Here is a 12,645-nt window from a genome sequence, read left to right as displayed (position 1 = left end):
CGGCTTGACATGTTCCTCGTGGGATCCACCTGGTCGGCATGGTACGGCTTGAGGCAACTTCCATGGAATACAGGATGCACCTTGAACCATACGGGAAGTTGCAACTGGTAGGATACATTTCCTACCCTTCTAATGATAGGGAATGGACCTTCATACTTGCGAACCAGTCCTTTATGCACTTTGCGAAAGAACCGAAGTTGAGCTGGTTGGAGCTTGACCAGCACCATGTCGCCTTGCTTGAAGTCCAAAGGTCTCCTTCCCCTATCAGCCCACTTTTTCATCTTCTTAGCAGCCTTCTCAAGGTATGCCCGTGCAATCTCCGTATTGCGATGCCACTCCTTGGCCAAATGATATGCAGATGGGCTATTTCCTGTATACCCCACAACCACTGTATGCGGAGTGGAGGGTTGCTGACCAGTGATGATTTCGAAGGGGCTCTTGCCCGATGCAGAGCTCCGTTGCAAGTTGTAAGAGAATTGGGCTATATCGAGCAACTTCACCCAATCCTTTTGATTGGCACTCACAAAGTGCCGCAAGTATTGCTCAAGAAGAGCATTTATTCTTTCAGTCTGGCCATCAGTCTGGGGGTGAAGGCTAGTGGAAAAGTATAGTTTGGAACCAAGGAGTTTGAAGAGCCCGGTCCAAAATCGTCCCAAGAACCTGGAATCTCTATCACTGATTATGTTCTGAGGGATGCCCCAATACTTCACCACATGCTTCAAGAAAAGTCGAGCCGCCTCCTCTGCAGAGCAATGTAGGGGTGCAGGAATAAAGATGCCATATTTGGATAACCGATCTACCACCACAAGGATCGATCCAAAATCCCCTACCCTTGGCAAGCTCGAGATGAAATCCATCGAGACGCTCTCCCAAGGCCGTTCAGGTATAGGTAGGGGTTCAAGGAGGCCACCAGGTTTGCACCGCTCTACCTTATCCTGCTGGCAAATGAGACACGTCCGAACATATTCTACCACATCCTCCCCCATTTTTGGCCAGTAGTATGCCCGCTCCAAGAGGGCAAGTGTTCGGTGCATTCCTGGGTGGCCTGCCCAAAGAGTGTCATGACATTCTTGCAAGAGCTCTCTTTTAAGGTTGCCCACCTGAGGAACATACACCCGACATCCTTTTGTGAAGATAAGTCCATCCTCGATCCAGAATCGCCGCGTCTTCCCTTCTTCGATGAGCTGCTTCAGGATCACAGCTGCAGGGTCCTTTAGTAGCCCCTCTCGAATCTTTGGTAGAAGGGTTGCTTGAACTTGGCTGATTTGACTTTGCTCATCCACCATCAGAGTCGCAAGCTCAGCCTTACGACTTAAAGCATCAGCCACTTGATTCATGCGCCCTGGCCTATATTCCAAGACCATGTCAAACTCTGCCAGAAAATCTTGCCAACGGGCTTGTTTGGGAGATAGCTTCTTCTGTGTTTGGAAGTAGCTAAGGGCCACATTGTCTGTCCGAACAACAAATCGTGACCCAAGGAGATAATGCCTCCATACTCTCAGACAGTAGACCACCGCTGTCATCTCCTTCTCGTGGACAGTGTATCGTCTCTCTATGTCATTTAACTTCCGACTTTCAAAAGCCACCGGATGGCCCTCCTGAATTAGGACCCCTCCAATAGCATAATCGGAAGCATCAGTGTGGACTTCGAATGGCAGTGTATGATCTGGCAGCCGCAGCACTGGCTCCTCCATCACTACCGCTTTCAAGTCCTCAAAGGCTTGCTGACACCTTGAGGACCAATCCCACGATTGGTCCTTCCGCAATAACTCCGTCAAGGGTGCAGCACGACGGGAATAACCCGTAATAAACCGCCTATAGTAGTTGACAAGCCCGAGGAAGGATCGTAGCTCCGTCACTTTGGTAGGGGTCTGCCACTCCTGGATGGCACGAACCTTCTCTTGGTCCATGCGTATCAGACCGCCCCCAACACGATGGCCCAAGAATAGAATTTCTTCCTGGGCAAAGTAACATTTCTCCTTCTTTACATAAAGGGAGTTCTCCCGTAGGATCCCGAGAATAGTCCACAAGTGTTCCACATGTTCCTCCAATGTTCGACTATACACGACAATATCATCCAAGTATACCACCACGAACTTGTCGAGATAGTCATGGAATAATTGGTTCATCAATGTGCAGAATGTGGCTGGGGCATTCGTTAATCCGAAGGGCATCACCAGGAACTCGAATGCTCCGTACCTTGTCACACAAGTGGTCTTGCCTTCATCTCCTCCTGCAATCCGGACTTGCCAGTATCCAGATCGAAGATCCAACTTGGAAAAATATCGAGCTCCACCCAACTGATCGAACAAGTCCGCAATTAAGGGGATTGGATACTTGTTCTTCACAGTCACCTTGTTCAAAGCCCGATAATCGACACACAATCGAAGACTCCCATCTTGCTTTTTCTGGAAGAGAACTGGGGCTCCAAAAGGAGCTTTTGAGCTACGGATAAGCCCTCCTTTCAATAGCTCATCAAGTTGATTTCGAAGTTCTGCAAGCTCCAGTGGGGCCATTCGATAGGGCGGACGAGCTGGACATTTGCTCCAGGCTCTAATTCAATCTTATGGTCCACCGCCCGCCTGGACGATAAAGTCTTAGGCAACTCGGGGGGCATCACATCCTCAAACTCCTGTAGGACTCTCAAGACCCCAGGAGGAAAGGGACCCATATCCTTTGGCTCCATTTCCAACTTCAAGGCAGCCACATATGTTAGTTCTCCCTTCTTTATTCCCCTCTTCAATTGGAGAGAAGAGATTTGATGTATCCTTTCTTGAGTTTGCCGAGCAACAGGAACAACACAGGGAGACTCATCTCCCATCATGCATAAAGCATCTAGAAAGGGCATTGGCACCACCCTAGCAGCTTGAAGAAAATCCATACCCAAGATAACTTGAAAGTCATCTAAGGGTACGGCCATGAAATTGGCCTTCCCACTCCAAGTTCCGACCCGAATAGGCACATCCCTTGCAAGCCCAGCAATGGGCTGTGCTTCCGAGTTCACCGCCTTCATTCGACTGGAGTCCCTCTCCAGCTTCAACCCAAGACGGGTAGCTTCACGATCGGCAACGAAGTTGTGGGTTGCCCCTGTGTCCACCATCGCTCGAGTCACATGACCGTTGAGCTCCACTTGCACATACATGAGTTCACTGATCCGTCGGTTGGATTGCTGGTGAGTCTGCTGTGGCTTGAGTTGTTGTTGATGGTGTGGCTTCTGCTGTTGTTGCTGCTTGAATGGCTTGGACTGCTCCCCCACTTGACCTTTGATGGCATTCAGCAACCTAAGGGCACCCATGCGAGGGCCCTCAGCCTGCTCCTCCTCATCACTGCTGTTTTCATCAGGGTTGGTCGGACTCTTCTGCACAGTAGCCTGTAGTGCATTTAGAGCTTGTTTTTGGGGACAGTTCTTCACCATGTGTGGCCCTCCACATAGAAAACACCCCGACTTTGGGGCCCTTACTATTTCCTGATCTTTCATCTTGAAGTCTCTCTTCTTCTCATTGATCACAGCCTTACCCTTGGATAGCTTGTGATTCTTAAAGGTATTCAGAGTGGGTTTCCTCCTCTGGTGGTCAGAGAGGAGGTAATCTGTTAGACGCTCGGCTGCGGCCTGGGCAGATGCCAAGTCTGTGACACCCCTCCTCTGTAACTCCTGCTGGGCCCATGGTTTCAAGCCCTCCAAAAAGTGAAACAACTTATCTTTCTCAGACATGTCTCGAATGTCCAACATCAATGCCGAGAACTGCTTGACATACTCTCGAACAGTCCCAGTTTGTTTGAGATGCCTTAAGTTTCGTCGGGCAATGAATTCCACATTCTCTGGCAAAAACTGTGCCTTAATCTCCCTCTTCAAGTCCTCCCAGCTGGTAATGGTACACCGCCCGGCTTGGATATCTTCATACCGAGTCCGCCACCATAATTTGGCATCCTCGGTTAAGTACATTGTAGCCAAGATAATTTTGGTGTCTTCAGAGTCAGGCCGCACCACTCGAAAGTACTGCTCGATGTCGAACAAGAAGTTCTCTAACTCCTTTGCATCACGAGCTCCACCATAACTTCGAGGCTCTGGTGCTCGCATTCGGCCTTGCCCACCATCACCAGCAGTTGGAGTTGGTATGGTACTGACTGCTCGGGTCAAGACTGCGACTCTAGCGGCTAGATCATTGAATTGCTCCTGCAGGTGCTGGATAGACTCCTGCGTGTTGTCGCTAAGGTTGTCCACCGTCTCAATGAGCTGCTCTTGATTCAACTCCAGGCTAGTCAGACGATCTCTCAGGGAGAACAAGGGCACTAAGCCCTCCTCAAGCTGGGCCAAATGGGTTTCCACCGTAGAGATCCGCTCTCGATGGCTTCGCGGTTTCTCAATGTCGGCTTGTCCTTCCATTGGGGCTGAGGCGGCAACCATTGCCTCCTCCTCTTGCATCATCCCACTTGTCTCACCACTGTTCTTGCGTCCCATCTGTGTTGCACAGGTTCCTTCAATCGTGCCTGCTCTGATACCACTTTGTCACGGACTTCGCCTCTTGGACGAGCAAACCCGTGCGGCGCCCCGATGTCACCTGCACAAAGGAGCCAGCCAAAATGCACCCAGCAAGATGCACAGAAAAATACAAGAAAAAGGCACGGCAACACGCTCAGATATGGCACTGTAAGAACAGTATTTTCATTAATGAAATCAGAGGAATACAAGCCTATACAACCACTACTCAGACTACAATTAGGGGCTCAGGAGGCAGGGGAGGCAACAATGGACACCGCAAGAATCCGCAAGGAAACCGGCCCACTGGATTGTTCTCGCCCACCCTCCCAACACTATACAAGCAGGGCATCCACCCAAATCCCACCCCGGGGGTTCCAAATGATCGAGCGGCATTGCATTTTCATGGCTCGCCTTCGGAAGCCCCGACATGATGAAAACACCCCAAAACCCACCCAAAACAAGGAAAAATGGTGTGGCGGCGGTTGTTCATGCCATCTAGTTACAAGGTATGTACAAGATTGTGTCAGAGGCCATTGCCAAATAAAAATGCAAGAAAAAAGGCCATAACACTATGGCAATAATGAGCAGAAGCATTTTCGGCTCTGCCAGCTATGGCAGAATTGTGAGTTATGCTTATAATAGCAATTTTTACTGGTCACTTTTTGATTCACAACAGTCACAAAAGTGCATGCTGTACTTAAAATTTGCTATTCACGGCTGCTGCTAACTTGTCTCAACTTCTAGCTGGTTCCAACCGTTTTAGTTTGTAGTTTGTCTAATGATTTATGAACACTTGCATGTGCGGAACGTTTATATTTGAGATCCATGCATTTATGTTCGGAATTTGTAACTTTTTTTTTTTTTTTGAATGAAAGGGAGGCAGAAATAGCTACTCGGTCTTTATTGTTTAGAATTTGTAACTTTCTCTTTTTTTTTGAACGAAAGGGAGGTAGAAATAGCGACCTGGCCTTTTTTTGGTTTGTAACTATTTTTGCTAGCAATAAGATGGTCAGGAGAGCAAGTTGTCACGTGGCATGATGGCTGCTAACATTAATTTTGAGTACGGTCTCTTATTATCTCAAATTTATTAGTTGCATCACAACAATCAGTAGAGCTGGTCTCTAGAATGGTAACCGGTACGTGGGGACGGAGACGACCACTTTCCGTTGGATTGGAATGTTTGGTCCACATGGCCGGATTTTACCGCGTCGATAGATTTTAAAGATAAGTACGAGGCCTCAAACTCAAATGATTTTATGCTGAAGGAGTCCAGCACATGAGATTTTGCATCGTACATGTAAGAAACAGAAATGTGCAATTTATAATCTGACTTACAGCAACAAAAATTGCTGGGTTCCCAAACTATTAATAACAAAACCTCGTCTTAGTACAGCTGATGGGGTGTCGGGTGATTTATCATCATGTCCTTTATTATTATTATTATTATCATCATCATCATTTATTATGCATGTTACAGGAGAATTTTTGTCACTTTATCGACCGTATGTGGTCCAGGGCAAGGGGGTGTCTCCCTGGTAGTAGGGCTGCCAGATTTGAGGCCTGGTAATCAGAGAGGATCATCTTAATCGGTGTTTAAGAAAGACCATGAGTTTGCCTCAATCCAGTCGAAAGCTAGCGGGCTCAAGAAAGCGTCAGGGATCCCAAAGGAGTTGACTACCGCGAGGGCATGAGGCCTCACATCGGTGCACAGCCTCATCACTTCTTTCCTCACAGCAGCAGCATTGCTAAGTGACAAGTACCCATATCGGATGAAAGATGCATCTTCTTCCACACAAATCAAGGCATACATCGACCTCAACAATCCCAAAACATCCTGCAAATGGTAATTTCATGTTTGAGAGTTTAGTTAGCACTGACCGAGTCTTGAATATTGGCTTGAAAGTAGAAGATGAATGTACGCTAATGAGTTAAAACGTTTATTTTCTTTTTTTCTTTATTTGTTCTTTGTGAGGAGAAAAAGCCAACCATTAGTGCCCATCGGGGAGAGATTAGAAATTCACACCAACAGAATCAGGAAATGCAGATTAAATCGTAGATTTACCTTCAGTGGACCTGCAGGCAAGGTCATCTCGGTGTCCATGAAAGTTTGTAATATTTTGCGTTCAGTAAATGCTCTAGCTAATTCTTCAGCAAGCTGATAACTCTGAAAATATTGAGGGCCAAAATCATATAAATTTGAGTGGAAGTTGAAAAGAAACACGTTAGAGAAAGCTATTAAGGAAACTTACAAGGTTCACAGCATTCTCTTTACTTTCTCCATGATTTTGATACTGAGATACTTCACTGGCAAAGCGGTTTAGCAAATCTCGCTCTCGCAAGCAGAATAGGTCGGTCTGGAAGATTGAAAATTATGCCTGAGTTGTCATCTAATAATGAAATAGATAACAGGGCTAAAATTAACTACCTGGAATGTTATGCTTCTAAGAGTACAGCTTGTTAGATTAGTTGGAATAACAGGGCAAGGATCATTCATGTGTTCCAGTCCCAACCCTTTAAATGGTTTCTTTCTCTTCTGAACTGCAATATATTCTCCAAGGAGTGCTTTGCTAACCTGATTCAATGTATCCAATTACTAATCCTTGTGTTTTCAAATAATAAAAAAAAACATATCCGGCAAAGAATTTATAAATTAGTACCTGTTGCATCAGTATATTATTATCTCCCTCAAAGGTGGATTGCACATCAAATTCCCCTTTTAGAATTCCAATACGGTTCTCTGTCTTTAAGCCTTGTCCCCCACAGGCTTCGCGACACTCCTGAAACAGAAAATCATATCTGGAATTAAGATAATATTATTGCAGAAATAGGCAACTTTCTAGCTAATGTGTATGTAACCTGAAGTGTCCTCATGTTATGCCAGGTTAATGTAGCTTTAAGAGCACTGGAGTAAATGTGTATAGTTTTGTTTGCCTCTGGAGTTCTTTTTACATATATGCTCTTCAGAAAGTTGGCTGCGCAACTCATAGCACACCTGTAGGAAAAAGAAAAGAAAAAATATATGTAGCAATAAATTTATATTAGTTTCATGAAAACAAACACCGAGACAAATATATATCCATGCACAAAATTCTTAAGTTCAAGGTATCTGACAATCAGTCGTTCGTGCAAAATAAGTCATACAAAGCTCTGCAGTCGAAATAAGCACAGATTGTTACGTCTTTGCAATTAGGGGTAAAAGACGTCGTTGATGACTAGGATAGTCCAGCAATAGAACTTCAGGGCCATTTGGTGAGACAGAGAAAGCTCGCCTTGTAAGTGCATATCTCACTGCAATTGCCAACCCTACCTGAAAGCAGAACAAATAGCAACCAGTACAAGTCATAAGCAACCAGCACTTTCCAGAATATGGAAAATGACCCAAAGAGACCAGCATCAAGAGCAATACCTTTGATATATAAACTGCATTAACTGCAATATTTACACGGCCGGAAGTCAGAGGGGCCAGAAAAGCTGCAAATCTCTGCAACATCAGAGGTGAATAAATGACATAATAATCAAGCAGGACAATCATAGATTCCAACACCAGAATCTTAACCAAAAATTGTTTCGGGTTCACTAAGCATGAGTTGAGACTTGAGATTACTTAGTTCAGATGGAAACTGAGGACCAAATAACACAAGCTAACATTGCAAGATAATCGTAGAATTTAATGGCACCTGATCTGGGTCTTTTATTGAACTAACATATTGCCCATCTGGCAATACATCAGCAACTGAGTTTAGCAAGTTCTCTCGAGGGACCCGGAGATTATCAAACCTGAAAAAATTAAGGGATCAAATTTGTCAATGAACTTAATTTTTCAAGCAAAGTTACAAATGCTAACATCAGAAAACTAGCCCCTCACCATATCCGGCCATTGTCAACCCCATTCAACCCAATCTTGTGACCACAGTCAGCTATACGTATGTTGGGGCAAACGTTTCCATCTGCATCTCTGATCTGTGCTATGAATGCATGGACTCCTTGATTGGCTCCATTAATATGGAGCTGAGAGAAGATTATAGTATGTGTAGCATGCTGGTAACAACAATGGACGACAATGTCAGCCTCTCTCTCTCTCTCTCTTGGTGTATGTGAGTGTGTGGGTGTGTGTGTGTGTGTGTGTGTGTGTGCAATCTCGCAAAAGAAAATCAAGTAGCACATATGCGAAGCTATCAAGAACTACAGGGCTGCCTCTTCAAACCAGACACCTAGAAAAGAAAATGAATCAAAAATGTTTTCTTACTTTAGCAGCTCCTCCAATCCAATACTTCTGAGCTGATTCATAAGGAGTGTTTATAACAAATTCTTCAGTGTTTGAATCATAAGTGGCTATTGTCTCAATTCCACGAACCTTGAAAGAATAGCCATCAGTTAATTAGAGAAACCAAGAAAATACTACAGAAACCTGAAGCAAGCAATTCAAGTAGCACTGTTTCCACATACATTGCTCCCATGCCCCAACTCAGTCATTGCAAAACAACCCTTGACATCATAATTTTCGGTGTCCTTCAACCACTTATCATGATGCCGCTTTGTGCCAAAAAACTGGATTGCACCTCCCCTGTAATTTTTTAGGAAGATAATTACAACCAACTGCTAATTTGCATATCATAGCCATATTCTTTGTCAGTAGAAGGCAAAGCATTCTGCACGTCAAAACTATCACCATGATACATGAATAGCTAAATAGTCACCCCACTATAACATTGGTAGGGATATGAAATTGATGACAATGGAAATCAAATGGAAAAAAAACAACCTGCATACTGACATACGCCTTGCACAATTCTTGTCCCCATGTCATAAGGACTGGGGAAGAGCTTCACACAGTTATCACTGAGTGACACATAGTTTCATAAACATAATTTTCTCCCAACTATTAACAAACTTTTTCCTTTTTGTTTTTCAAGGAATAAGGTTTTCAATGAGCCAACTCAGGTTTGAATCTGAGACCTCTCTCGTTATATGAAGAGAAGGGTTCCAATCAGCTGAGCTAACAAATGTTGGCATCGAAAAACATTTAATCCACTTATTGCAAAGTGCCGCTTGCTGGAGGATGTATCTGTTTCCAATTGCTGAAATTTATCTAGATTATGCAATAAACAGAATAAGAAATGGAAAAAGGAAACATTTTATAGATACTGATAGTTTAACAACATATGGCCATTGGTAGTGAAAATCATAACTGAATCTCCAAAAAGAAGGCATTTGGGTTCAGAAATATGCCAGAACATTGCCACACCCATCTCCCTAATGATGACAATTAGATTAAAGCAAGACGAAACCAATTCCCTTTTGAACCATCATTACTGTGTGTACTTATTTCACTAGAAAACATAACATATTGTTTTCGCATGCTCTTGTCTGCTTCTTTTCTAAATTATCACATCATGCCAAGAAAAAATTTTTTACGACAATCTTTTATAGAAATTCCTCGTTTTTCAAGAATCCCCCCAAATTACAACTGTGTTGCTAACAAAACTAATATATAATTAGAGTCAAAAAACATTCGAAAGATTAAAAAGAAAGGACAAAAAGGCAGGGGCTGGAGCTTTTCTCACCAGAGAAAGAAATGAACTCCAAGCTTGATGGCGAGGGAGTGATCATAGATCCCCAGACACTCGAAAAACGCGAACTTTCTCATTTCGGCCTCGGGTCCCCGGCCTGTGAGCCACCCATCGAACACGCCGCGGCCCAGCAGGTACTCGATCCGGCGCATCGTCACCTCCCGCTGCTGTTCCTTGGTCTGGTTGTAGTCCGGCACGACGAAGACCTTCTCCCCACCCCGCCGGCGGGGGCAGAATAGAAGGCTCTCCTCCATCACCCGGAACAGCCAGTCCCTTGCCTCCAGATCGTGGCCGTCCATCAGCCGCCGCATCTCGCATGAGTCAAAGGACGCCTTCTCCGAGGCTTCGGGAGGGGAGTAGTGGAGGCAGGCGGCGGGCACGAGTAAGGAGGAGGCGGATGGGGTCCCGCCGGCGGGGTCCCGGAGGTGCCGGGCGATGACGGCAGCCCGCCGGACGACCTGATCGGCGGCCGAGGAGGAGAAGGAGGCGGAGGGATCCATGAAAACGGTAGGAATAAGAGAGAGAAAGGAAGAAAAGGGAAAGAAGAGGAGAAGAGTTCTTGCGAGGAGGGGAGGAAGAAGACAGGTAGCCGCGCGATCGGAGCGTTGAACGATGAACCACCCTTTTGGGGGTTGGGAGTTAGGTAACACGTGCCTCCGTATTGCATGCATCAGGTGCAGTTGGACCGCGCAAATCCCACGGTGAATAACATGCGTGCATATGCTCCGGGATTTGCTCTGGTTCACGTGCACCTGGTGCATACAATAATTTCTCGCGACGCGGACCCGGTTTTGATACTCTCACCTGCGTGGCGTGATAAAACATACTCGTGTGATATATCTGCGAATTCGGAGGGGAATTTTATATACATATTATATATCATTATGATAAAGTTTGCGTGGAATGGCTGTCACGCTGCCGGGATAGCTGACATCACGAACGAGTATGATCGTATGAATGGTGGGAGGAGAATAAATGGGCCCGCGGAACGCGGATCGGATGAAAACGTCCAGCAAGCGGCAATCATACTAGGGCCAGGCTGTACCTTTCTCCCGACTGAAGGATTCACCTTTCTTCCGCGCGAATTCACCGTGGTCCACCGCACAGATCTCGAAGCACTGCGAACTCCGTCGTTCTTCCACCGGCACAGCTCTCAAAGTGAGGAGTGGAGGATCCAACGGTGGATTCGCATCAAGAAAGGCGAACCCTAGAATAATTCTACCCCGGTCTCGCCAATTATTTTCGTATTTAACTGGTTGTGGGTTTGGTCTGATGTCGTCTTTCTAGAAGGGAAACCTTCGGAAGTTGGGAAGTCCGGAAGGGATAAGGTACTTCATAATTTTGGCAGCAGGGAAATCGGCGTCAGAAACCAAAGGGATAAGGTACTCAAGAATTTTAGCCACTCTGCCGGCCAAGGACACGTGATTATGATAAACTAATCTCATGTGGTAGTTATTTCGTTGATGTTAGATGATAAGGTAAGCAATGATATTGTCTATAAAATTAGGAAGGGAAAGGATAGGATCCTTCATGTTTTGTTGTTAGTTGCGAAGGTCTTATGCATTACACCAAGGATCAAGGTTGTGCCTTTTGCAGGAAAGAAGGATTTGTCTTCCTTTGCACCAATCCATAATTGGATCACCCATTGTACATATCTCAAAATACTCTGAACTTCATTATTCATTCTTCTTCATAAGCAACTGGATGATGTGTTGAATTATGTTCTGAAATTTGATCTAAATTTTATGAATTTTAATTCAATCAAAGAATAAATAATAATGAATTAAATTAAAATTGAGTTAAAAAAAATAAATTTCGAAAAATAGCCTGATGAGGCGTGTGATGCACTATCCTAGAATAGCTTTAACCCCTCCATGTGCAAGTCTCCGACAAAACTTTTTTAGTGATACAACACCTCAGATTATCTCAATCTCTCTGATTGCACAGTCTCGAAGGAATGCTTGATTGAATGTCAATCCGGCTTTCAAGATCCCAATTCAAGAGAAAATAGAAAAAAAAATGAAGAAAAAAGATCTCTGTTAGAGTTGTTGCTGCTTTTTGTGTAAATCAATAATTCTCTTTTATAGAGTATGAGGAACTATTGAACCATTGTGGGAAGTTCTCCTTTTTAGGAATGCACGGTCTCACTTTTCCACTTCGTGCCGAGGGAAACGGATTTGATTATTCTTTCTCAGATAAGAGATAAAAATTTATATATAAATTAAATTTTAAATCAAATATTTTGAAATTCTAATTACCCGCGGCCTCCTTTTATTCAGATTATGTGATTTGTTTTTTAATCTAATTTTAGAATTTAGAAATAACTTGTTGGCTTTCATTATTATCAATTTATTTTTTGCAGTAGAGTAGAAATATTTATTTGCATTATTTATTTATTTCAATATATGAAAAATATGTTGAGAACTATAATGGCGGACACTGTTTCGGCAAAACCAAACATGTTTAATGGAACAAATTTTCGTCAGTGACAGAATCAAATGAAATTCTGGCTCACTACTTTGGGATTATTCTTTGCTATTTCTAATCCGAGAGACAAATTTGAGTGCGGGTCATATTGTGGCACCTCCGCTGACA

At 44.3% G+C, this 12,645-nt stretch overlaps 1 protein-coding gene across 1 annotated transcript; it reads right to left on the bottom strand.

Moving 5' to 3' along the window:
- Positions 1–5,778: 5,778 nt before the first annotated feature.
- Positions 5,779–10,702, bottom strand: LOC105040970 (acyl-coenzyme A oxidase 3, peroxisomal). The gene is made up of 13 exons (XM_010917738.4): positions 10,045–10,702; positions 8,927–9,044; positions 8,727–8,834; positions 8,346–8,518; positions 8,158–8,257; positions 7,887–7,961; positions 7,657–7,787; positions 7,337–7,472; positions 7,138–7,257; positions 6,906–7,052; positions 6,730–6,834; positions 6,543–6,644; positions 5,779–6,314 (listed from the first exon to the last, which is right to left on the bottom strand). The coding sequence occupies exons 1-13, from the start codon at positions 10,548–10,550 to the stop codon at positions 6,063–6,065; spliced, it is 2,073 nt and encodes a 690-aa protein (XP_010916040.2). The 5' UTR covers positions 10,551–10,702; the 3' UTR covers positions 5,779–6,062.
- Between the last annotated feature and the right edge of the window lie 1,943 nt (positions 10,703–12,645).

Source organism: Elaeis guineensis, chromosome 3, assembly GCF_000442705.2.
Source record: "Elaeis guineensis isolate ETL-2024a chromosome 3, EG11, whole genome shotgun sequence".
Taxonomy (NCBI): Eukaryota; Viridiplantae; Streptophyta; class Magnoliopsida; order Arecales; family Arecaceae; genus Elaeis; species Elaeis guineensis.
The sequence above is the reverse complement of the archived record's forward strand: the minus strand, read 5'-3'. Positions and strand labels throughout refer to the sequence as shown.

Bases quoted from the DNA above. Each gene is read 5' to 3' on its own strand.
- LOC105040970 (XM_010917738.4), bottom strand. From the start codon at position 10,550: ATGGATCCCTCCGCCTCCTTCTCCTCCTCGGCCGCCGATCAGGTCGTC. The intron at 7,258-7,336 runs GTTACATACACA...TTTCTGTTTCAG, and splicing joins ATAACATGAGGACACTTCAG to GAGTGTCGCGAAGCCTGTGG. The intron at 6,315-6,542 runs GTAAATCTACGA...TACCATTTGCAG, and splicing joins TGCCTGCAGGTCCACTGAAG to GATGTTTTGGGATTGTTGAG.